Source organism: Homalodisca vitripennis, chromosome 1 (genome assembly GCF_021130785.1).
Source record: "Homalodisca vitripennis isolate AUS2020 chromosome 1, UT_GWSS_2.1, whole genome shotgun sequence".
In the NCBI taxonomy this organism is placed as follows: domain Eukaryota; kingdom Metazoa; phylum Arthropoda; class Insecta; order Hemiptera; family Cicadellidae; genus Homalodisca; species Homalodisca vitripennis.
In genome coordinates this window covers 132,930,364-132,956,336 of record NC_060207.1, presented here as the reverse complement: position 1 = coordinate 132,956,336, position 25,973 = coordinate 132,930,364, and the positions used below count along the sequence as shown (strand labels likewise).

The following is a 25,973-nucleotide window of genomic DNA, read 5'->3' as shown; positions in this document are numbered from 1 at the left end:
AATACGAACTCAAGTAAAATATTGTTTTCAATACTACAATGATTTGTTCATTCTGATATCTATTTAAGGGATTTCACACATTAATTATTAGGAATATTTTAGTTTTTTGGAGAAATACTCGCAGATTACAGAAAATCCTAATCTACAAAAACGAAAAATCAGTATTAAATAGATAATAATAGTGTTAACTGTACAAAAAGTATTGAATACCATATTACTTAAACTAAGAATGCCAAATATTTTTTATTCTTATTTGGAAATAATATGTTCACTGGGTACTGTAGTAAATATATATCAACCATTTTAACCCTGTTTTTTTAGGTTAGCTAAAAATTTTCTAATTGATTCTAAAGGATCTACCAATTTTCCTGGTTAAAATGCATAAAAATAAATATTCATAATAATACAAAGTATAACACAATTAGTAGTTAATAATGTGTAATAACTATGTAGAATATTATTGATATCTCTATGAAAGCCAATTAAAATATAATTATTGCAGGCTTCCAACATATCTGACATTGAGCATTTCACCTGGCATTTGATGTCCATTGCAATGAATGCCAAGCATTCAAGCAGAACTAATTATGTCCAATTTAACAAATGTTAAACAGGTTTAAAAATAATATCTTATACTGACAGTAACTAATGCAATATTTCTAAAAATCTGTATAAATTGTCCATGATAATACTCTTTGATCTCTTGATATATAATCTTTCCTAAATAACTCCAATCTAAAACTCTAAAACAATCTTGACAGTATCTGGTTTTTATACTTACTGTAATTGCTCAAAGGATGATCTCATCTTATATAAATGGTCGTCAACAAGTTGTATCCCTGCTGGATTAACCTCTGATCTTCTTCCAGTCAGATGTGGTGTCCCCCAGGGTTCAGGTTTGGGGCTCCTGCTGTTCTTATTTCTCATAAATGATCATCCTTCTCATATATTTACTCAGACTACGAGGTGTGTCCAAAAAGTATCCGACCTTGACATCTGGCATGAACTGACGTTACTCGGCAGCAACGGCAATCTGATCCCCTTCAAAGTACTCCCCTCCACAAGCCACTACCTTATTCCAACGCTCCTCCCACTTTCGGAAACACTCCTTAAATTCATTTTGCGGAATGGCTAACAGGTCCTTCATCGCATTTTGTTTTATTTGTTCAACATCGTCAAATCTTTTTCCTTTCAAAGGATTTTTTAATTTCGGAAATAGCCAGAAGTCACAAGGAGCTATGTCAGGACTGTAGGGAGGCTGTCGTAGTTGGTTGATGTCGTGTTTGACCAAAAACGCTGAATAAGATTTGAGGAATGAGCTGGCGCGTTGTCGTGGTGCAGGATCCAGTCACGGCTTGTCCACAGTTCATGTCATTTCATTCGCACTGCATCTCGTAGCCGCCTTAGGACCTCAAGATAATACTCCTTATTCACTGTCTGGCCTCTTGGAGCATATTCGTGATGAACAACGGCGTCCTGGTAAAAAAAACTATCAGCATTGTCTTGACATTGCTTCGACTTTGTCTTGCTTTTTTCGGCCGTTGCTCTTCGTGAGTTTTCTACTGTGAAGATTGAGCCTTTGTTTCAAGGTCGTAGCCATAAACCAGTAATAACTTTTTTAAATAGCCCTGGGTCACTTTTTATCAAATCCAGATTATTCTGTGCGATTTCAAGTCGACAGTTCTTTTGGTCTTCTGTCAGCAGCCGAGGAACAAATTTTGCCGAAACACCAGTTCATTTTTTAATCCTCGTGTAAAATGTTACAAACTGACGATTTCGGTATTCCTAAACGGTTTCCATTAATTGCTGCACGAACACGTTCAACATTTTCAGCGTTTCTGGCCGTTGAAGGCCTGTCAGATCGGTCATCACTCTCCACTGATATGCGGCCATTTTTAAACCGCCTACACCACTCTTTTATTTGTGTATCGGCCATAGACACGTCACCATAAACTTTCCGTATCGTAGTAATCGTCTCTGATGCTGAATGGCCAAGTTTTTGGCAAAATTTAATGCAAATGCACTGCTCAACACGTTCAGTCATATTGAAATGTGATGCACACACACGGCAGTACTGTACGGAACAGAGCGCTGTGACTCACTGAGTGACCGGATCATATTCAATGCCTAATATGGGAAGGAGTAGGCTCGCCCCTCCCCTCCAATAACTGGTTCGAGCCGGTCGGTTACGCCGCGGCCGCCTACTGGTCGGCGGTCGCATACTTTTTGGACAGACCTCGTATTCTATAATATGCAGATGACAACTCTGGTAGAAACCCACCAAGATTTAATTTCAGTGCAAAATTTAATAGAGATTAGCTTTAAGGAAGCTGCTGGGTGGTTTTAAGCCAATTGCATAGAATTAAATGTTAATAAAACTCAAGACCTTATTTTTAGCTTATTAGTGGACCAAATTTGTGCTCCGGATGTAAAATTATTAGGCTTTATCCTCGATACTAAATTAAATAGGTTTGAGCATATTGAGAATTTATGTAAAAAAAAACTAGAACACTGTTTTTGTTATGTAAACTTAGTTATAGGCTACCTCTGAGTGATCTTATGATGGCGTCCTATGCCTTTTAATAGTCACGTTTCATATGGTATCAAGTTTTGGGGACACTCATGTCACATTCATAAAATACTATTGTTGCAGAAAAATGCAGGAAGAATATTAACCAATACTACTTTCCATGACCATTGTAGGCCTCGATTTGCTGGTCTTAAGATTATGACGATGGTTAATTTGTATATTTTTGTCCGCTTATGTGACATTAGAGAAAACCACCTCAAGTACCCAATCAGAAATATGAGAAATACAATGTCAGAAATAAGTCATTCCTGGATGTACCTTATTGTATATTAAGCAAAACACAACATTTTTATCCTGTTACTGGTATAAAACTTTTTAATAGGCTACCAGTTTCAATCACAGAGTTACCACAAGCAGCATTAAAAAACTGATGTCTTCATTATTAGAAAATCCTATATACAACATAAGTGAATATTTTGAGAAACATAACCTATACAGAGAATGGTGCCTGCCTGATTTCATCTTGTTGATCTTAATATTTGTGTTAATTATATATTATTTTTATCTCAATTGTTTGATTATAATAATATCTGTTGATTTTAATATTTATTGATTTTAATTCAGTTTTAACTCTAAAATATACAATCAGCCATGGACATCTGGTGACTTGTCTTCAGTAGCCTACTTTGCTTGACATTGTATTTAATGGCGAATGACCTGGCCTAATGCATGTGATATTGTTATTGAAGATGAAAATTTTAGAGGAAATCAAAAACATTGTAAAAAAACCACAAATCATTTTATTTTAAAGGGCAGAAGAAATTAAATACATAAATTTACAACTTATAGTCTGTTGGAAGTAATGTATATTAGGGGTGTAGAAATGGTTCAAAACCTGATATTTTCAGTATTTGGCTCAAGAGATAATTGAAATTTGTTATTCTGCATTAACATTTTACTGAATTGATAAAAAGCCATAATATATCTATATTACATTGACTCAAAATAAATATGAGCTCAACAAATTTTTAACACATTGCTTAAAATGAAGAGGTCAAATCAACACCCCTACTCATTACAGACTATATAGAATGTCTTCTCCAGTAATCTAGCTCAAGAGCCTCACGAAGCATCTGGATTGTCAAGCACGGCTCCACTGTACGCAAGGTCCCAATAATGTTCAACACCAAACTTCTTGAACTGTTCCCGAGCTAACTTCTCTGTTGCACACACCTTGAACTTCATCTCTCCGTAGCTTCGTTGTTGCACTACTCCCTGCAATTAAGAGTAGTAAAACTGATGAACAGTGTGTTAAGCTTAATTGCTTACTATATAAATATATACTAATAAACGACTAAAACATAATAATCAATTGTTTACTACATTTATTCCAAATTTTTTAATAAGTTTAAATAGTAAATAAAATACAGTTTGACAGCTCCTTTTTTTATTGTCACCAGTGTTTATATTTGGTACTCTCGTTATATTGTATGAAAGAGGTCTAAAGTACAAAAGACATAAGCATAGTCAGTGCTGCATCAATTTGTATACCTTCCAAATTGTTGAATCGCCAAATTCAACAACTGAGTTATTTTTTCACAACATTCATGTTTGAATAGTGTTTTTTTGCCATACATTTTTTAAGTAGTCGAAACATTTATGGGAGAGCCATATCTGGAGGGTAAGTAATGCAGATAACTCCTTCAATTTCATAAACACAGCTCCAGAGTGTGAGTTGTTATGGTTTTTGTAGTGAAAAAAGGACCTTTCACTCTAAAAAGTCCATAATCTTCATGACTGAAGAAACAGTCTGCCATTTTCAGTACACACTTTCCTATGATAACCCATTGTTTGGACTGCTTTTTAAGTTGTATCTCTCTGAATCCACCTATACTACTATATAAATATGTAATGATGTGTCTGTCTTTTTGTGTGTGTGTGCGCGCGTGCGCGTGCGTTTACTACTCAATCACCTAAAATTTACATGACCAACTGTAGTAAATTTTATATGGACATTCTTAGGGTCCTTAAGTCAAATATAGGCCTATTCTTGTATCAAAAATCCCGCCGGGCTACACCCCATTGGTCTCTAACATTGCAACAAAATCCCACCTTGGTCTCTAGTTGTACTACAGCAAACAAATATTATTAACTGAACTCTAGAAGTGGCTGGCGCCTGATATACGACGCAGTCCGCCGTCATCTAAGTGGCAGCGCCGGAATTCCGGCCCTAAAACACTGTGCCACTACAGAGAATTTACAATGCCACCTCTAGGGTTAAAGAGCCTGTTAAACATAATCATCTGTTCAGTGAAAAACATTGTTTTATGACATCATGGCCATATGTTTATCTTCAATTTGTTTACATTTATAGTTTTGAAAGCATAGAGGTTGATAGTAAAAACACTTCTTATTTCAACCATTTCTGCAACTGCTGTTGATCAAAAACTAAGAAAATATCCAGATAAGAAAAGTTTTGATAAAAATAGATTTTTAACGGTACATTTAAGCAGATATTAAGTATGCAATCCTTGGTCAGTACTGTGATGCAGGTATTAAAGACAAAGTTACTATCTAACTTTTACTATAACTTTAAAGACTATAAATCCCATAGTTGTCTTCTAACAGAAGTAGACTTCTCAGACATGTGTATGTATACAAATGTTATTGATCGGGGAAATAAGGCAAAATCAACTATGGCACAAAAATTACCATGACTGGAGTAAATTACAACGGCCATAAATACACTTTTTGACATATTTCCTTGATTGTGGCCGGAAATATAATTCACTCGAACCAGAAGTGCTTCTGCATGTGTGAAGCCTACAAAATATCATAGAAAGCCACATGTAACTATTAGTATTTCATCAAACAGATAAAGTAATAAGTCCTAAAAATTACACTGAAACAGCAGTAAACCATTCCAGAAACAAATTGTAAGATTTTGTGGAACCATTTTTATTTTTTAATTATTTGATATGCATGATTTATTATAGTACTACAGAAAGTCCTCTCCTTTACTTAACCTCTACGAAGAATCAGCAGCAATAGAAGACGAATACTAGATAGAATATGATAAATCATAATCTCTGAAAAACCACTTACTTCCCAAATCAGTACACATTGGTTATTTTTATCCTTTTCTGTTGGATTTTTAAGTGTATCTTCTTCCCATTTTATCCTGTGCATCATCAGCCTAGAAATAAAAACAAACCCATTTTGATTTTAAGAAAATGTTAACATCAATGACGATCTATGACAATTAACATACTTAAATTAAAAGCAAAAGAACACAACGTGGTAAAACAATAACACATAATTGTTATCATTGACCAGAATAGGTGCATGCCCAGAATTTTATTTGGGGGGGATGTATTTTACCACTATTGTCATTATTATACTGAATACAGTACATACTGTTATTTTTCATTACTATGATAAAAATTAATAAACAGTGGAAATTACGGGCAGCTAAAGCCACTCACATATTCTGAGATGCAAACTCAATTTTCTTTAATCTAACTGAATTGTCAAAATCTTTTGGAAAATTTAATTCCATATCTCCACAGAGTACAGCCAAGTCATTGCACTTTTTCTCTCAGATTAATAAATTTCAAATCAACAAATAAATAATTTTATTTTGTTGATTTAATTTACTTTTTTTACGTTGCCCATCCCAACATGTTTAGCCAATTATGAGATTTTTTCATTACATAGATTTATTTTATCAAAATTCTTTATCTTGTCCTTCTAGTACTCAAAATCAAACTTTTTAATAAATCTATGGCATATGTACATTGTACAGCTTGGTTAGTTTTGTTATTGTCTATTTATTTAGTACAAAGACCAACCTAAGACCTATTTGACAGTGACACAATATTTCAACCTCCATTGTTTAATTTTCCTATAAAATTGAACTTGAGTGATAATAAACCAGATCATACATAAGCCTACAGGATCTTTGATCACCCTCTGTATCAGCTTTCAACTTCATTAATTACCTAAATAGCCACATATGTTAGTATTTACATTGAAATAATAATAGTGTAAAGTGCACTTTCAGCACATTGCAATTAAAAGTCTGAAACATGTGCATCTATTACATATTTTTTTATATATACTGTTAAAATAATATCAGTTAGTATGCATACATTATTTGATGTATATTTTGTGCTAAAAATGGTTAATCACACTTACATAGTACAAGTGAAAGGTCTATACATACTTGAGTAGCAGTGGAAAAGTTCATTGAAATTTTCATAAGGTACACATAATGGAAAGGTATTCAAGAAATTTGGAGAGGAAACAGAATATGGAAGAGTGGAAAGTTTTTCAATATGGTGAAGATTGTGTGGAGTTGGAACATTGGGAAAGAATCAAAAGTATTGATGTATAAATCTTATTTCCAACCAATTTTATTATATGGAGCAGAGACGTGGACGTGGACTAAAAATGATTTAAGCAGATTGCAAGCTGCAGAAATGAGATTTTTAAGAGGGATAGAGAAGACTACAAGAAGAGATAGAATAAGGAACGAAATAACCAGAGAAAGATTGAAGGTAGTTTCACTGCAAGAGACAATGGAAAGAAGAAGAATACAGTGGATGGGGCATGTGAAGAGAATGGGAGATAATAGAATGCCTAGAATAGCACTGGAGAAGGAGGAAAGAGGAAGAAGACCAAGAGGAAGACCGAGAGGAAGATGGGAGGATCAAGTGTGGAAAGACATAGAGAGAAGGGGACTACAGAAAATGCAGGTGGAGGAAGAGGAGACCTGGAATGACAGACAAAAGTGGAGGAGGCTGTGTACGACGACCCGTGATAACGGAAACGTCAGATGATGATGATGATGATTCAAGAAATTTAGTAACTATTTTGATTCTACTTAACATAAAACAATATTCCACATTAACACTAACAATTATTTTGAACTATTGGTTTTGGTTGGTTGGTATTGGGTTTTTAATCTCAATTAATTTGGAGTACCCAGAGAAAGTAAAAACATTGAATATGCTAGCAATTGTAATCAACCTGTGGTATAATTGCGAGCAACATGTGGGTGGTTTACACACTTACAATTCATGCTGATGTCACTAATTCAATATTCATAGCTTACATTTGGTAATATATCCAAATTTTCTTATTTTCTTAAGGATAATTTAACCCTTTGAGTGCCAACGTCCGATTCTATCGGACATCAAAATGATGTCTGAAAAGTGCCAACGTCCGATTCTGTCGGACGTCGAAAGTCGGCCAAAAAGTGCCAAAGTCCGATTTTACCGGACGTTCGGAAAAATATTCGTAAAAAATCCAAATACTCACATTTTGACTTAATTATAGTTTATAATTGTTCAAAAAGAGTTGTTGTTTTCATAATATATCGATTTAGTTGTCTTTGGAACGATTTATATTAACAAAGATGACGAATGATCTAGATAAGATAGCATTGATCTAAGTGAAAATGCAATAGGAAGAGTTATTGTTGAAGAGTTCCTTGACGATAGTTTTGTAAGCAATGTCAGCGTGTGTTCAGAAGACAGTGATAGTAGTGAAAGTGGTTTATATGGAGACAATACCGATGATGATCCAGATTATATACCTAGTTCCGACTTTGACCAACCTGGACCCAGTAATCAAAATGTGCAAACTAGGCCTACACAACGTTTTGTTTCAAGTGATGAATTGTCAGATGAAGATGTTAGTCCTCAACCTAGGCCTAGTGGTAGGCCTAGAACTGTAATCCCTGACAGTTCAGATGAAAACTCAGATGAAGATGGAAGTGGATGGATAGAAGTGAATGAGGAAAATGACCCAGGTTATAATGAGAATTTTTCTTGTAGTTATAGGCCTTCTGTAAAACACTGTCCAAATAGGAATTCACCACCAGTCAGCTACTTCAACTTGTTTTTCACCCCAGTAATATTAGATATGTTTGTAAAGTACACACATTTATATGCTAACTCCTATTTGAGGAATATATATATATATATATATATATATATATATATATATATATATATATAATATTTATAATAAAAATAATCACAGTTTCGAACATTCTTTGTTGTCACGGCTGATAAATACAATTTTACATTGGTGTGGTAAAAGTGACATAACAATGTTAATTTTAAAGATTTTGAAGTGAAAATGTGTACAGTTATTCAGAATTAAATGCTCTTTCAGTTTTTATACATAGTTACAAGTCTTGTATTTTTTTCAATGATGTTATTGAGTGTGAAAATAGAAAAACAAAAAAATTTGGAAAAATATCTTTGGTAAGTAAATGTTTTTTATTACTAGATATAGTTCCATGGCAGTTTATATTATGTTTTGGTAAACTGCAGTTTGTGCAAAGAAAATTAAAAGAAAAATTAGGTTGATAGCTAAATAAATAACCAAACTATGAATTTTTGTTTAAACGCTTACAAATTTGCTAAAATAGGCCTGGCACTTTTCGGTACACTCACTGGAAAAATACCCGGCACATTTCAGTACACCACCCCCCAAATATGCCCGGCACTCAAAGGGTTAAACTAATGACTTATTATGTTTTAGAACACAACATTCAATTAGTTTGACTACGATAAACTGTTTGATATTAATATTGGAAAAAATATTGTTCATTGTTACTACATTCTAACTTCTCAATAATGTGAAATGTTAGAACATTTCATGACAATTTTACTGAGATAATCTTTTAATTAGTAGTCTATAAGTGTTAAAGATGTCAACCAGTACACATTCACTATTTGTCTAGGTACCCATATATTTTGTTAATATTTGAAAGTTAATTTTGAGTTTTGATTCGACAATGAAGCACTTTTTGGATCTAATAAACAAAGTGTTTATATCGTTAACGTTGTACCAATAGCAAGACCTAAGTGACAACTCTTGGGTTATAATGTGATAAGCTAACCTCTTATCTAATACAGAAACATTGCGTACCTCTTAAACTTCGCCTGTTGTTTGGGCCCACCTTCCACCACTACAACATTGCAATCCTTGAACATGACCACACAGCCTGTCATAAACAACTGTTTGGCATTGGTCTCTATCTTGAATTTCTTAGAAGCATTGGTCAACTCTCTCACCCTAGAAAATACAAAATTCTTTTTAACATGATGTTGTTTTTTAAAATAACAACACAGTCTGTAATAAATAGCTGTTTGGCGGCCATCTTGAAAGTACTTCTTGAAAGTATTGATCATTTCTTAAACACTGCTAAAGTACATAATCCTTGAACATAATGATATCCTTTTGCTAGCCCTGTGTGGTGTGATGATGCATATTCCTTTGATGGTTGACCAATTTCATTAATTACTACTGTCTAAGTGATGTATGTTTATTTTTACTTTGTAATTATTATTGAACAACATTTTAGCTTTATGTATCTTTTTCCTAAATGTGGTACTTCCCAAATAATAAATTACATAAATTATTGTATTTTTATCTGATGATGTAATTGATTTATACTTGCATACTTAATAGGTTTAACTCTAGTTAAACTATTAACTAGCTAGTTTTAACTCTGTACAGTCAGAATATAGTGAGTGTCACAAAAATGAGCCTAGACAGTCAGGATAATATATCTAAATGGATGGATACATGTTATGTAAATGGTTAAAAACTTGACATGTAAACAAATAAGATAGATTATATGAATAAAACTACTGTATTTGTATATCTTTATCAGGACCTCATTTATAAATTTTATAATTGTAGCAGCATTCAGTACTTAACTTTATATTCTCTATTGTTATTTAAGACAGAAGTATCACAACTGAATGCTTTGTGTAGCCTGTGCATAAGAGAATGGCAGGTATATTTACTATACTGAGAAACCAAACATAGCTGTTCATTAGTGCACTATATTTGCATATTCATTAGCCCACCAATTGACAAATTAATAATATTCATTATATCCTGCACCATATCATTTGTATGATGTTTATACATGTCAAAGAAAACAAGGTTATAAATTAAGTTTCTAATTGCACAAAATGGAATATACTACATTCTAGAAGCTTTTTTCTTACTGGAATTGTTCATAAATTTAAAAACAAACACTCCAATAATATACTTTTTATTTTTGTAAGACCTTACGTGCTCAAGGAACACATCATCAGATTCACATAACTGAATAAAAGTGGTTACAATAATAATATTATCAATTTTGTACTTAATTAAAAACACATGTCATTTAAAATACAAGGAGATAAGCTATGGAATATACTAAGTGAACAAGATCTACTGTTCGAAAATAGTTATGAATTACTATTAATATTTCATTTTGAAAATTAGCCAGCCACACTTTGTCACAAATTTAAGTCATTCTGGATTGAAATTCTAACAAAATTGGATTTAACAAATTGCCAAATATTATCTTAAATACATAACAGTTTACACACAAGAATACAAATACGAACATTTTTATATAGTTAAATAACATTGACATAAAATTAACAAGTTAAAATTATTTTATGAGTTGTTTGGTAAAGAAACATGGTATGTATGTTACTGTCAAATAGTGGAAAATCTATTGTTTTTTTTCATAAAATGTTGGACCTCGCCAAATGTTTGAATCCAAAGACATTCTAGAAAACATTTTGAGTTTCTTAATCTGGGTGTCTACTGCTCAGGTATAAGTTACTTCTGGTGACTTTCAGTGTGACCTTTGAAGCAAAAGTTCTATGAACTTTAATGGCATTTTGTCAACCATTACGAAAAGTAACATCTTTATAAAGAAATATTTAGGGTATATTTCGCTAACTAAACTAGTAAATATATGCACAGCTAACAGAGAAGAAACATTTTTTAACAACAATAATATAACCTAACTGTGTGTGTAGTGTTCTGCAAACCCAAGCAGTTTAATTCATACCAACACTTGTAAAAAATACGAGGGCTGTTCAGAAAGTAACCTCCGGTCGATTGAAAAAAATACACCAAGTTAAGTAAAAATATTTTAATATATACATCTTACAACTACATCTTTGCACTATTTTTCGACATAGTCTCCATCACGATTGAGGCACTTATCGTATCTCTTCACAAGCTTTGAAATTCCTTCTGCATAAAAATCACCCGCCTGTGCCTTGAGCCAGCCTGTGACCGCATCTTTGAGCTCTTCGTCGTCATCAAACCGCTGGGACCCGAGCCATTTCTTCATATGCATGAAGAGGTGATAGTCGCTTGGCGCCAGATCTGGGCTGTAAGGTGGATGGTTGAAAACGTCCCACTTGAAGGACTTAAGAAGGGCTGTTGTTCTGCAAGCAGAGTGAGGACGGGCGTTATCGTGCAAAAAAACGATACCGGAAGTCAGCATACCACGGCGTTTGTTCTGTATAGCCCGTCGTAATGTTTTTAGTGTTTCACAGTACACGTCTTGATTAATGGTCGTCCCACGTTCCATGAATTCAACCAACAACACCCCTTTGGCATCCCAAAACACCGTTGCCATCAGTTTTTCTGGCAGAAAAATCTTGCCGGGCTTTTTTTGGTTTGGTAGGCGAATCTGAATGTGCCCACATCTTTGATTGTTCTTTTGTCTCAGGGTTTACGTACTTAATCCAGGTTTCGTCACCGGTCACGATTCTGTTTAACAATGGTTCTCCTTCGTCCGCATAACGTGACAGAAAGTCTAATGCAGAGGCCATTCTTTGAGTTTTGTGGTGGTCGGTAAGAATTTTGGGCACCCATCGTGCACATAACTTACGGTAACCCAATCTTGCTGTCACTATCTCGTACAAAAGAGTCTTAGAAATCTGTGGAAAATCAGTAGACAACTCCGCCATTGTGAAACGTCGATTTTCACGAACTTTTGCATCAACTGTCTGAACGAGTTCGTCAGTCACCAAGGATGGTCTACCACTCCTCTTTTCATCATGAACGTTTTCTCGTCCACTTTTAAATAAACGTACCCATTCACGGACAACTCCTTCACTCATAACTTGTGGTCCGTACACGGCACAAAGCTCACGATGAATAGCTGCTGCAGAGTATCCTTTGGCTGTAAAAAACCGTATAACAGCACGCACTTCACATTTGGCGGTAATTTCTATTGCAGCACACATTTCAAACTGCCACAAAAACTAAACTAGCGCAGGTACGATGTTCACTCGACTACAGCTTGATGCCGACTGACCTGCTTAGTGCGTGAATGCACAGATGGCGCGCTACTCCCCTCCACTACCCGCACTGTGACCAACCGGAGGTTACTTTCTGAACAGCCCTCGTAAAAACAATTTTATCTAGTAAAGTCAAGACAAATATGAGCTTAAAGTGAAATATTACGGGCAAAAGCATGATAATTTGTTAATCTATGTACTCAAAGTCTCACAAACTTTAGAGATTGGTACTTTGCGAAATGCTGAACAGCTGACGTCCTACTTTGCATAATCCCGAACAGCAGTCCAAGCTAAAACCAGCAGGGATTAATTCTGGCTCATTTACACCTTCCAGTTGAACCTACCACAGAGCACAACAAAAACCGACGTGTTAGTTAAATCTGGGCAACCTTATGGATGTCCAGGAGCAGCACATCACTAACCGCAATTGTCGAGATTCTGGGGTGCAAGGGTAATTCGATAGGTCTAGTCTACAGTGGGAGATGACTGGTGGTGTTGGCGGGATTCATTTCCTAAGAATCACGGATTCTTGCTAGCCTCAACATAAGGATGTGCCACTCCCTGCCTGCTGTGACTGGAGAGGCGGGTTCTGAGCTGGCCTCCCCTTCTTTCGAGAGGACATGACTTGAGATAAATGCTCTAAGTTCTTCCTCGTGGATCTCAATAGGAGGCGACCCCAACCCCCAACCTTACCCATCCAGAATATCTTGTCACACCGGAAGCAGCGCAAAGGTCCTTAAAGAGCTAGGTACAATTTATAAGCTTATTGTCCTAAGAGAACAATAACAACAAAATCAAAGCTAAATATGATTTACAAATCTCAGGTAAATTGTTAATAAGATTATCCATATACAATTTCTCAAACATAAAGTTACAAAAAACGTTTTAGCGATCAGTAGTTTGTGTACTACCAATCAGCCGATAATGACTCAGCAGGTCTCCGCATATTCAATAGCCAAATCCCATTGATTGATTCTTGAATCTGAATCTTTGTTGAAGATTCGCTGCATTTGAGATTCGGCTTCAAATATTACAGTATTGTACATTACTAATAAAGACCTTTAATCTGATGTACTACTTGACGTATGCTCTCATTTAAGATTTCCTAACTCCTTGAGAGTCATTCCCCTGACATAACAAAAAATTGGTAGTTGAAAAATAGGTTTATAGGGTGCAGTAATGATGTACCAAGGTGTATTGCTTTACCTGTAATCGGTAAAGTATCTGTTTGGGAATTATCAAGCCATGCGGAGCTTTATGATCACACTGTATATATTAAATTCATAAAAAAGAACTCCACAAAGCATAAGTGTCGAATGAACCAAATAGAAATAACTGACAGGGCTCACCTGTAGACGGTGACATGCACCCCTAGAGAAGTGTCCTCTTGGAGACGTCTTATCTTCTTCTCCCGCCTCTGCTCATCTGTCAGTTTACGTGAAGCGTTGGCATCCTCGTGTGCCTTCTGTCGCTTAGCCATTTGCGCTTTCACATGGGCCTCTACCTTGGTGGGGTCCTGCACCGCTTCAGTCCCCAGCACTCTCATAAGGTTCGAGATTCGCAGCTGGATTTAAAGACGAAAATCTGATTACAATCAAAAAATTGATAAAACAAAATTCTGAAAGTGTTAATATACAATCAATAGCATAAATACATTTTGTGTATTTACTAAGATTACATAAACGGTTACTATTTATTTATACAATTGATTAATGTACATTGATTTGTTAAAAATAAACAAATAAATGTATTGATAAACAAATGTATAAAAAAACCAAAAATGTACATACTGTTAAACCAAATATACTATTTCAACGTAGTTAATTAAGATTTCATTTACAGGAAATGTATAATCAAAATATAAGGCTTTATTTTTTTCCACCATTATACGTGTTGACAAAATGTTCTAAAATGAGATAAGAGCACAATTTTTGACCTGACAACAAATCTGGAAAGCTTATTGCCAAAAACTGAACTGTTTTTTTAATTTCTAAGGCCAAAGTTTCTTCAGTGTTTTAAGGGTTAATTGGTTTTCCATCAAATTATAAAAAAGTTAGAATCATGGGTTGCAATGCATCACTTGCTAGATGAAATGTTCAACGTATTGTTTGAATTTGACAGTTGTAAAAAATCTATGCAGAATATACAACAGGGTAAATATAAATGGCATAAGTTGCAAATACAATTGTTAATTAAACTTTAGTTTCATAATACACGTGATATGCAAATATCTAGCAACTAAGCTCAAGTGCCAGATAATTTATATTACTCTAAATGTCCCCATTGCTAAGGTCTTGACATTATTTATTTTCTACAATACATTTAGGAACTTCCAATCAATTTACATCCAAAACGTGATCCTAATATTAGTAGATCAAGAATAATTCAAAAGAAACTTACTTTTGGTTCTGGTGGGGGTTCCAAACCCAATCTGATTTTTTCTTGTTCTTCCTTCCAAGCCTCTCTTCTATTCTGCCTTCTTAATTTCTTACGCTCTTTTTTTGTTAAAAATACATGCATATGAACAGTTTTTAAGGGTTCACCTGTAATAATCAACACACAATCATAGCAAATCAGAGATTCAATAAAACATAGCTAATGATGGATCTTATTAGTGACATCAAAATATTTGTTCAAACTTATTTTCTTATACTTACTTGGAGGCTTGACCTGAATTGGATGTTCTACTAAATTTGTTATTGTCTGTGCCTTTATTAGTGGGTATCCTTCTTCATTTAGGTATCTAAAACATTAAAAAAAAACAGAATATGAACATTATTTTTATTAATTAATTAACACTACAAATGCTTTTACTAAGGACTAATCAGTTTGCCATACGGAAGTTTAATAAAACACTGTTTATCAGTTTTCAGTGATTTTCAAAAACAAGACCACAAAGAATGTAATAATAATAATAATAATAATCATAAAGAATTTATATGGTTGGAATTACCATTATTTGTTTCTTAGTGTGATCAAAAAGATTTCTAATTGTATTTCAAGTTTAACCGCTTTAAAAAATAATTTAAAATACACATTTGTGTGATAAAAAATGTAGTTGAAAGTTCTATCTCAAAGTAATTAACAAATAAGTGGACAAGTTGAGATCAAGGTAGGCTGATTATACAGTAATACCATACCAATAGGCTGATTTGAACTTGGAACTAGCATATTAACTAAGCATGCTTGAATATTTAATATATTAAATCTCATGCACAAGTTTTCTTTCAAACTTTCCCTTCACCTTAATTTAAGTAGAATCCTCACGCTTTCTGAGAAAAATAAGTATGGGAAGGTTAGAAAAGATTATACAAAAAAAGATATATGCAAAAGTTAGTAGTAGATGAAATCTTCCTTGATATGTCTTGTCATACGATACATAAATTCACAGTTTGGTTCATTCAGTTAAGATTCAAAGCAGTGTACAATTTTAAATGCTCTTCACCTAAGGATGGTACTACAATGGAAGAGTACACTAAAATCAAAAGTTATCATTTATTTTTAATATTGAATTTCTACTCTTATTATTTTTTCTTTTTACTCCATGATAAAATTGTCACATGTTATTTCATATGATTGTACTCAGTTTGTTACAAAATTATATATTTTGCGATTTTCTCGTTGATATCATGATTACCTATAACACCAATGTAAAAATGTCTGCTAATGCTCAACCAAATTCCATTGAGTGACAAACAATTTTAACCCTAGCAGTGTGAGAAGCACATGTGACATGCACTTCAGGTTTTTTGGATTGTTCAAAACAGCCTTGCAACATGCACAAAAATTGGACCCTTCTAAGAGATTTAGCATAGCTGCAGTGCTAGGGCTGCAGTCTATAGGTCAGTTTATTTCCAAGATATCATGCAGACAGACAGACAGAAATAATATTTTCCAGCCCATCAAAGTAATAGGCTTCGCTAGTGCTCAGCTAACTATAATTTGTGATTGACCTGATTTGCCGTCATCATCAACCTGTTATTTATCAAACTATTTATTTTTTTTAATCTTTATGTTTCAGAACAAACATGTTATATTTAAGTAACTCACGTGTCTGCAGTTAATATAACAGAGTCCCACCACTCAACTGCTGGTATCTCGTCCACCTGAGTCTCAATCTTGGGTGCAATTTGTGCCAGCTTTGTAGCTGATGAGATACCGGTCTTGCGGGCAATCTGGGAGATTTCACTCTGTAGTTTCTCTAGTTGGGCCTGTTCACAATGAAATATTTTAGCAACGTCATTACTGATATGAATGTTTACTTGTAAATGGAAACGCATCTTAACCCTTTGAGTGCCGCGCGTTTTGCTATATGGTATGCATAAATTCTGCAAGGGTCTGGTTTAAAATTCATAACAAATTTATTTATTGGTAAAATGTCTTGAGTTTTTGTTTTTTTTTAGATAAATATATTTCCTTTACACTTATAATACATTGATTACTTATTTAACGTTTTTATACAAATAAAGAAAATCATTAACAAAAACTTTATGAGCAAAAACATTTAGTTTTTTATTTTGACACAACTTAGTGTTACTGAAATATTTTATTTTTTTACTTTTAGTTATTCTATCTTATACTCCATTTAATTCTTTACAAAAAGATATATAAACATTTTTTTATACTTATAAATAAAGTTTGGAAAATAAATATGAAAATATGAACCACTACAAAACTAGAAATTTTCTAACTTAACCTAACAATCTATGTATTGTCTACACTGATAATGCTTAAATCTAATGCCTGCAATACTAGGTCTTCATTGTCAGCAATGTTTTTTACGACTCATGGTTTATAAATATCACTGAACAAACATATTAAAAACTATACAAACGTATTTAGTAAAGTACTAGATGCTTACGATCGCCGTAACTCACGGGCGTCATTGTTCTACTTACACACGCACTAGAACAACATACACAAACAAAATAATTTGAAGATACTAACAATACAAACCCATTTACACTTAAAAGCTTTCAATATCATTTGTGAAATAAACAGTAGTGCAAACAAAACACATGACGGCTCGTCCGCGTAGCGGCCGATTCTAAACGCGACTGACACGCTCACTTTAGAACCGCCGCACAGTGGAGTATTTGGCTCTGATTCGTGGCCAAAACTGTTTTGACGCTATTATTAATTTAGAAACGCTCCATTGTTATTTAAAACGTTATTTTTATACTAGTGTATGTAGTAGACTAAGGAAATTTCAATGAAAACAATGAATTTTTTAATTAAAATTAGAATTTATTTCTGAAGATGGTGGTTTAACTAAATTACCAAAAAGACAAATTTTTATGGCACTTTTATAAATTTAAACAATGACTTAAAACTTTTTACAATGTTAGTATTTTGTATAAGAGCATCGTTTATGAGTTAATTTTGAAATATATATTACAAAATTATATAAATAAGTTAATTTTTTGTAAATTAATGGAATTTTACAATAGTTTAAAGTACATTCCGAGAATAAGTATTACAGGAAAACAACTGTTATTTATATTTATTCTATAATATTATATTTATTTTATATAACTCCTCACAGCTGTATTCCCCAGAACTGCTTCCTTCTCGCTCTTCACCAGTTTCCTCTTCTTCGCTGTTAACATCAAGAGAAGTTTGTTGTCTCCCTGGTACAAGAAGACTCAGTGTTTCGCTTGAAAATGGCTTGCTTTTCTTCCTTGCAATCTGGCGAGAACAGCTCAACAAGGGATCGCTACTTAAGAGTAGTCTGTTGAGGACGTCTCTGTTACACATTTCGCGATTGAATTTTCTGGCATATCGCATTCTGTACAACCTGAAATGTTTGTTTCGGGCTTCAGCTGCTTCCTCGGAAAGCTGACCAATTGGGAGGATAGCATTCTTTATGATAGTAGCTCCATGCATCAAAACTTTATGCATTGTTGGAGTCATCGGGTACCACCCATAAAGCTGTACATACAGCTCTGCTGTTTCACGAGTGTACCTTTGAAAACTTGTCATCATCGATGGCGTGTCCGCTGGATATGGCTTCTAAGATGACTTTAAGTTTTTTTATCAAATTTATGTCAATACCTGTGATACGAGAAGCTGTATCTGGATCTGAGAAAAAAAAAAACGTCTTGACGTGTTCCCATCGTTTGTGTTGCCGAATCCTTGTTTTGGAACATCGACAAGTAGTCCCATTTCTTCTTTGAAGGCTTGCTGAATCCTTTTTTTAGCTTCAAGTACTTTTTGTTTGGCATCTTTACTTCGTGCCTGCCAAGTCTTAAGACCAATCTTATAGCTTAAATGAAGAAGAGACTCAAAAAATCTAATTCTTGTGTGAAGGACTGACAAGCCAAACTGTAATGCCTCTGTGTTTACATCATTTACCTTATTTAGGATGTTGAAGTCTTTAGATGTTAGACCACATATGTAGCAAAACGCATGGTAGATGTTACTCCTGTAGCAGCATTGCAGACTTTACCATCAACCATAGTTAATAACATCTTATGACTTATTTTAGCACTCCATGTTGTGTAGGAACTTCGGTGATGGTCAGATTTTCAGCTTGTTGTTCGATATACTTAATTTCTTCTGTAGTAATGTCAACTGTTTCGTGAAACAAATCGTATGCGTATAGGTCTACAGAATCTTGTAGAAGATGGGGTTGGGTTTTGCCAAACCACTTTTGGTGTTGAACCTGTATTAGAAACCAACTGTAAAGGGGACTAGTGAACTCTGAAATATATTGGCATCACTTTCATTATCACTATTGAATTTTTGTTTAAACTGTGACTGCTGGGATCCATCACAACCCCATTTAGATATTAATTCCAATTTGAGTTGTTCACTTAAAGTTAATCTATTTATGACTTCTTCTAAATATTTACACAATCTTAAAATAGTATGATCTAGTAAAGCCTGTAACTTGACTTCTGCTAATGTCTCCGTAACACAAATTGATTCGTCTTTGGGATAGCATTCTTTTTTGGCTTCTTTAACTAAAGAGTAACATGGATTAAACATTTTTATTGTACGATTCTTATAGTTTCGTACTGACTTTTTGTAAGTTCGGCATCTACTAACATAGACAGAGCTTGAGATGGTGAGTTTTTCAAGGCTTGGTTTTTATCTAAATATCTAAGGGATTTTTTAAATTTTGATGCTTTTGTAGGCGTTTCAGTAATCTTTTTTATAAGATCAGCAAGCATTTGTATTACCTGACGCTCTTTGGGTCATAGAAGCAGCATAGACCAGTTCTTCAGGAGTTGATTGGTGTCTAAGCTCTTCAGTTTTCCTACGCTTTGTCCTATCACTACATGAATTAAATCCTTTTCAGGTCTTCCAGAAGAACATGGAGAATAGTTTTGGAACTTTTACTGTTCCCTTCAACCAGTCTTCATTTTTATGCAAAAAATCTATCCTCTTTGTTATTACTTGAAGCCCACCTTTTTTTTAAATCGGACTTAAAATATCTTAGAGATCGATTTAGCGTTCCTCTTACCTCTTCGGGACACTTGCATATATCAGCAACTCGGTTCTCCATGTAGTGAAAGTCTTTCTTCCATTAACCTGCTTGGAGATTCTTTTACCAGGTCATAAAGAAAATGCGGGAGATTTCCTTTTCCATTTTGATAATCTGAAAAAATAAATCTTTTTTAGTCATAATTTTTAAACGAATCCTGCATATTAAGGAATGCAATTTATAATACACTACTGTATTTTACAAATGTAATTTTGAAGGAACCGGACTTTAATTTTTCTATAATATCCAGTTTGCCATTTGCATATTTAATTTTTATTGTTGTGAATAACAAAATAAGCTAAATTAACTGCATTTAAAATTTTTTAAGTTTTTTTTTTAAGAAACATACAGTTCTACATATAAAGTCTAAATTAAACGAATAAGCAAGCAGCATTATAAAAGGATGCAAATTTCCTTTTAACTATTGTGTTATATGTTACAGAGGCTGACCACAACGTACATTTCAGGAAAAGTATTTTTTTCCTAAAATTCATTGACCATTTAAAATGGTTTTAAATTGAAATGGCTACAATATGCAATGTATTTTATTTCTCTTATAGTTTCTTTGTATACTAAAAAAACAAAACTGTATATAGCAAAATGGCCGACAAAGCCCCGACAAATATACTTATTGCATTAGTAAAATAAAATATAAGTGTTTTTTTATGAGAAATTTTATGAGTTTTCGCTCAATTTCATGGTTCCTAATGATAAATACTACAAATAAAAATCAAAAAACATAAGGTACTTACCTACGTTCAAACGACCACCAATTTTCAAATCAATATGACGATGTTGATAGCAATAAATAAATAAAATATAACGCTGTAATTAGTAGAGCAAAATCACGTCCAATCCACGGGAGTGCAGAACTCGACTGGCTGTCACTGGGACCGGATGTGACTCACGCTTCTGAGACAGGCGATACTCGACGCGCCAATTAACTACCTTCCCAACGACACCAAACCACATTATTGTTTGGTAAATTTTTATTTTAACCTTTTTGGCCAAGTTTTTGGGTCAAATACCCCACTGTGCGCCGTAAAAATCAGAATCTAACCAAAATGCAACAAAACCTACATCAAAAGTTACGTTGAAGCCTTTGGAATGCGTATGTATAGTCATTGAGCCAATTTAGATAAATACTATATAAAATATAAGCGTTACTGCAGAAGTCGCTAACAGCGATTCTGGCATTTCTTGCATATAATGCGGGATCGCTGACAGCGATGCTCCGGCACTCAAAGGGTTAATAATCCTTATTTATTTCAAGATAGTTGTTCGAATGTTATTGTGCATGCCAATGTAAAGTTCACATCATGTCACAATTCCAGCAGACACAATACAGGAAATGGCATGTTCAATAATCTCAAAATCTCAACCCTAAACAAATCAAAATCAAATCAAATCAAAAAACATCTTTATTTCCATTATGGTACAAAAAATTTAGAAATCATAGGAGCACAATTTTTAAATTTATAATATAAAATTAGTTAATGTAATTAACACCAAAACATAAAACTGCAAACAAATTAAATACTTATATATATATATATATATATACATATATACATACAGTATTGTATAGACTGCTCTAATGATTATGGAAATGTTTCCTCACATAGGTGCATAGCACCTGTGCGTGAGAGAATGAGTCCCATTAATTCAAAAATAATTTTCTTAGGGAAATAAGATGTTAAAATAATGTTGTTTAGTAAAAAAAATATATAATAGAAAAATAATTCATTTAATAATTATAAATACTGATAACGCTCATAGTGGTAAAGAAGAAAAAGCAATATGAGGTTACAGAAGAGACGCAATAGCAAACATGCTTATCAGTGAATGTAGGTAATTAAAATAAGGATAAACTACGAAATATTAGTTGATAAGAAATAAAAACCGACAGACAAACGGACTCCTCAGTCAGGACAATGCTTGAGGCCTCTGCCCCTCCTTTCAATTAGCCTACCCCAAACTAATCTTACCCCGCACCTCTACCTACCACGTTGGCCACCAACACACACACACACGCACGCACGCATGCACGCACGCACACACACACACACACACACACAAAACTATCACCATGCGATCACAAATATAAAAGCACGCTCCCATCCTGTAATCCAATTTTGGACATTAAATTCTGTAATCAGATGTTATAATCCTTTCCATATAATCATGACCCACACTTTTTAACCAGTTTTTTACTTTTATTTTATAAGTTGATAATTTATATAAAAACATATCCTTGAGAAATTCTGGTAAATTTCTATAAATAATGTGAGAAACATAAAATGTATTTGTTTTTGAAAAAGTTCTATTTAGCCTGGGTGTAAATATGGAGGATGTAAAATTTCTTATTGCGTAATGGTGATTCGGAAATTCGAATATACTTCTGTAATTTTTGAAAATATATACAACAACTACTCTAACGAACACCTGTCTTATATCCAAAACATCCATTTCGGTGAACAGCGCCTCCGATGCGTAATGCCTATTTTTTCCCAGTGCTGCTTTAAGTATTGCTTTCTGAGTTACAAACAGTGGATTTAAAATACTTCTATAACTAGCACCCCACATTATGATCCCCCCTCTAAAAGCGATTGAACATATGCGAAATAAGCTACTCTTATTTCTTCTAAAGTTAAAAAGTCATGCATTTAATAGTGTTTTAGAATTTTTGAGTCATTTACACCAACTTTTGTTTTTGTAAGTTTCTTGTTACCTCGTCAAGTTTCAAGATGGTGCTGTAAGTTTTGAGAAGTATAAAACAGCATATATTAACAATTGAACATACAATAACTACTGGAATCATAATTCCTTCTGATCAACCAAACATGCAACGATGATTTCTTATTACATAAGTAATGCACAAGTATGTATACTAGCAAGTTTTGAGATGACAGTTTATTCTGTTTAAATGGTATATTTAAGGGAAATTCTGGTTGCAATTATAGCAAGATTCATTCAACCATTATTGACAACTGTTTATACTAAAAACTTATAATAGGCTATGCGTTATAATCACTAGAAAGTAATAGAATCATGTATAATATCCTCTAATTTTTTAATTTCGAACATTTAAAAATCCACAAATGAATCCGTAATAATATACACCATGTATGGTTAGAGGAGATTCTTGGGTAATACTTAAACCAATTGTTAAGTTTTGTTTTGTAAAATTCTTTATTAAAGACATTTATCAACTAATGTTGCTATATGTTTTGAATTGTGTGTTAACAAAGTGAGTGTAATCAACATAGCTGACAATGCCTAAAGATATTTTAAGGTGAAAATATTTTAACATTTTTTTCCTCATTTTGCTAATTTAATGGCAGTTTTATACAGCACATTTTTAAATTTTATTTTTCTCTGTAGATACTGTCATGACCAAAGAGAAAATTTATATAAACATCAGAGTCTTACCTTCATTCGCATCCTATCAGCGAGCTGCTGGAACTTGCCGGGTTCATGGAACCGCAGAGCTCTTTTGTTGCGGATGCTGGGCTTGGCAGAGATTCGCGGGTCAAAGAATGAACTCTCACTAATGTCCTCCACTGTCTTCTCTTGCAGCTGTTGTCTGAACTCTTCCCTCTTTTTGGCCCGAATGTTGGCCTGCCATAAATCTCAAGTAAATTCACTTTTCTGTACCATATTAGATTTACAAAACTACACGCAGCCTTCAAATAAACCTCCACTTTAAAAAAGCCATTATGTTTAATTTTATATTTATTTTTAGTATTTTTGTTAGACTTGCAAATAAGTGACAAGATTCTCTAAGTTGTTCCATTGACAGTTGTTTGATTACATATTTTAATAAAAGTGCCAATTTTAAAATCTACTACATAAATTAAATAAGCAAAAAACGTAAACATTAACCCTGCAACTGGCTTTAAGCAATTATCGACGCATTAACTACAGTTTCAAAATGGCACTAAGCAATTTTCGACGCATCAACTATGTCGTAATATGATCTCTCATAACAAGTCAATTTTTACTTTGTTTGAAGTAAAACATACGTAAATCTAAAGATAAAGATCCAAAGTTTCACATTATATCATAAAACGTTCTATAGTTACGTTATATCTTTCATTATAAAATTCTAAACTTGGATGTTCACATTTCCGATTGCCATTTGTTTGCGTAATTTCCGAATACGCTAAAATTGCTGCATGTTTGTCAAAATTCCCTGTTGCGAGTTTACGTTCTACACGATCGTAAGTATCGTCATTGAAAACAGTGTATTCTTGGCTTTCAGAAACATCTTGTCAATAGCCAGCAGGAAAATAAATGTTCATAAAATAAGTGTTTGAAAAGCTTTTGTTTTGTAAAATCCCAAAATGCCTTATGCGTCGAAAATAGCTTAATTAAATTTTATTATTTTGTTTACTTTATCGTTGTCTGAAAATAGTGAAAATCATATCAAAACAAAGAAGAAGAACTGCTATAAGCAAAAATATCGCCAACAAAAACTATGAACTAGTATTTTATTTTTGTTCTGTTGCACAATCACCAACTCAGCCGGTACAGAAGAACAACGCATCGCTTAGTTGCCATGTTGATTTCTCTGTTGTTATTACGCTATTGCCGGTATTAGTGTATTGTTTGATATTTATTTGGATATTTTAGACTTTTCATTATTCAGTGTGTATAAATAAAAGTTTGTTTAGTGTCTTTTTTTACTTAGTGAAGTGAAAAATTTAGAGGTTAGGTTAAGTTTTAGTGAATTGGTTGGACTTTTGTGAAACTGAAAGTAAGCCTATGTTCATGTAGGTTCAGTGTTTTTATTTTTTTGGAGACAATTTATATTAATTTCTTAATGAGTGTTAATTTAAACAGTAGTGGTATTAGGAATGTCTTGGTAGTGAATACAAAGGTATTTATAATAAAAGCATATTGATGTATTTTAGACAATACAACATTGTTTACTTTTTCGGAAGGTATTAGTGTTTTATTTTCTATGACCATCTCTTGTTTTATATTTTTAACAAAAAAATAATAAAGATAAAAATACATTGTTGTAAACTTCAATAAATGTAGTATCCATATAAATAATTTTTGCATGAAAAGAAACTGTTACCTAAAAAAGTTAGGCATTTATTTCACATTTTTGACTTTTGTAAAAATTATAAAAAAAGTTTGATGCCATAGAAAAATATCTTATACAATGTAAACTTCAATAAATATCATATTTTTTTCTTCTACATATATTTATTTTAGAAAAAAATATTTGTTTATCCAATAGATTCCAAAATGTCACAATGGTATACATAATAATGTTACACAACATTTTTTCAGATTTTGTAGTTTTTATAGATATATTATTCAAAAGTACCAATAAACTTCTTTTACCCAAATATTTTTTTGTAATATGTAACTCAGATATATAAGCAAACTTTTGTATATTTTAGATTTATTAAAAAAAATTGCATATTACCTGAGGGAGTGCTATACATTTGAGAAAAATGTATTCTTTACTAATATTTTTATGTTAATCAGTAATTTAAAAAAAAAACTACATTTAAACGATTCAATATTTAATAATTTGTTTGTAAACTACATTTATTTAAAAAAAAATTGGTGTTTTTAAAATGTTCGTATCTTAAAAAATAGATGAGCAGTGATTAAAATGCAAAACCCTTACAAAATCACCAAAAAGTGCCTGCCATTTTGGGAAAAATTATGACCAGTTCTAGGGTTAATCATTACAACTCATAATGTAGGATGTTATCTGATATCATGATTTTAATATTCTACTTACATTATTTCAAATTAAATCAAACATGATAACGACATGAGCTGTAATTTATATACACAGACA

At 33.1% G+C, this 25,973-nt stretch overlaps 1 protein-coding gene across 2 annotated transcripts in view; it reads right to left on the bottom strand.

Annotated features, from left to right (window-relative positions):
• Positions 1-3,310: 3,310 nt before the first annotated feature.
• The window catches only part of LOC124371465 (U4/U6 small nuclear ribonucleoprotein Prp3-like), a 47,705-nt gene continuing 25,042 nt past the window's right edge, over positions 3,311-25,973 (bottom strand). For both annotated transcript variants that reach the window (XM_046829807.1, XM_046829800.1), the window contains exons 6-13: positions 23,579-23,767; positions 16,708-16,868; positions 15,315-15,400; positions 15,058-15,200; positions 14,007-14,221; positions 9,476-9,622; positions 5,636-5,726; positions 3,311-3,805 (exon numbers count right to left, since the gene is read on the bottom strand). In XM_046829807.1, coding sequence (XP_046685763.1) covers positions 3,653-3,805; positions 5,636-5,726; positions 9,476-9,622; positions 14,007-14,221; positions 15,058-15,200; positions 15,315-15,400; positions 16,708-16,868; positions 23,579-23,767 — 1,185 coding nt within the window. In that variant the 3' untranslated portion in view covers positions 3,311-3,652. The remainder of the gene's footprint in view (positions 3,806-5,635; positions 5,727-9,475; positions 9,623-14,006; positions 14,222-15,057; positions 15,201-15,314; positions 15,401-16,707; positions 16,869-23,578; positions 23,768-25,973) is intronic.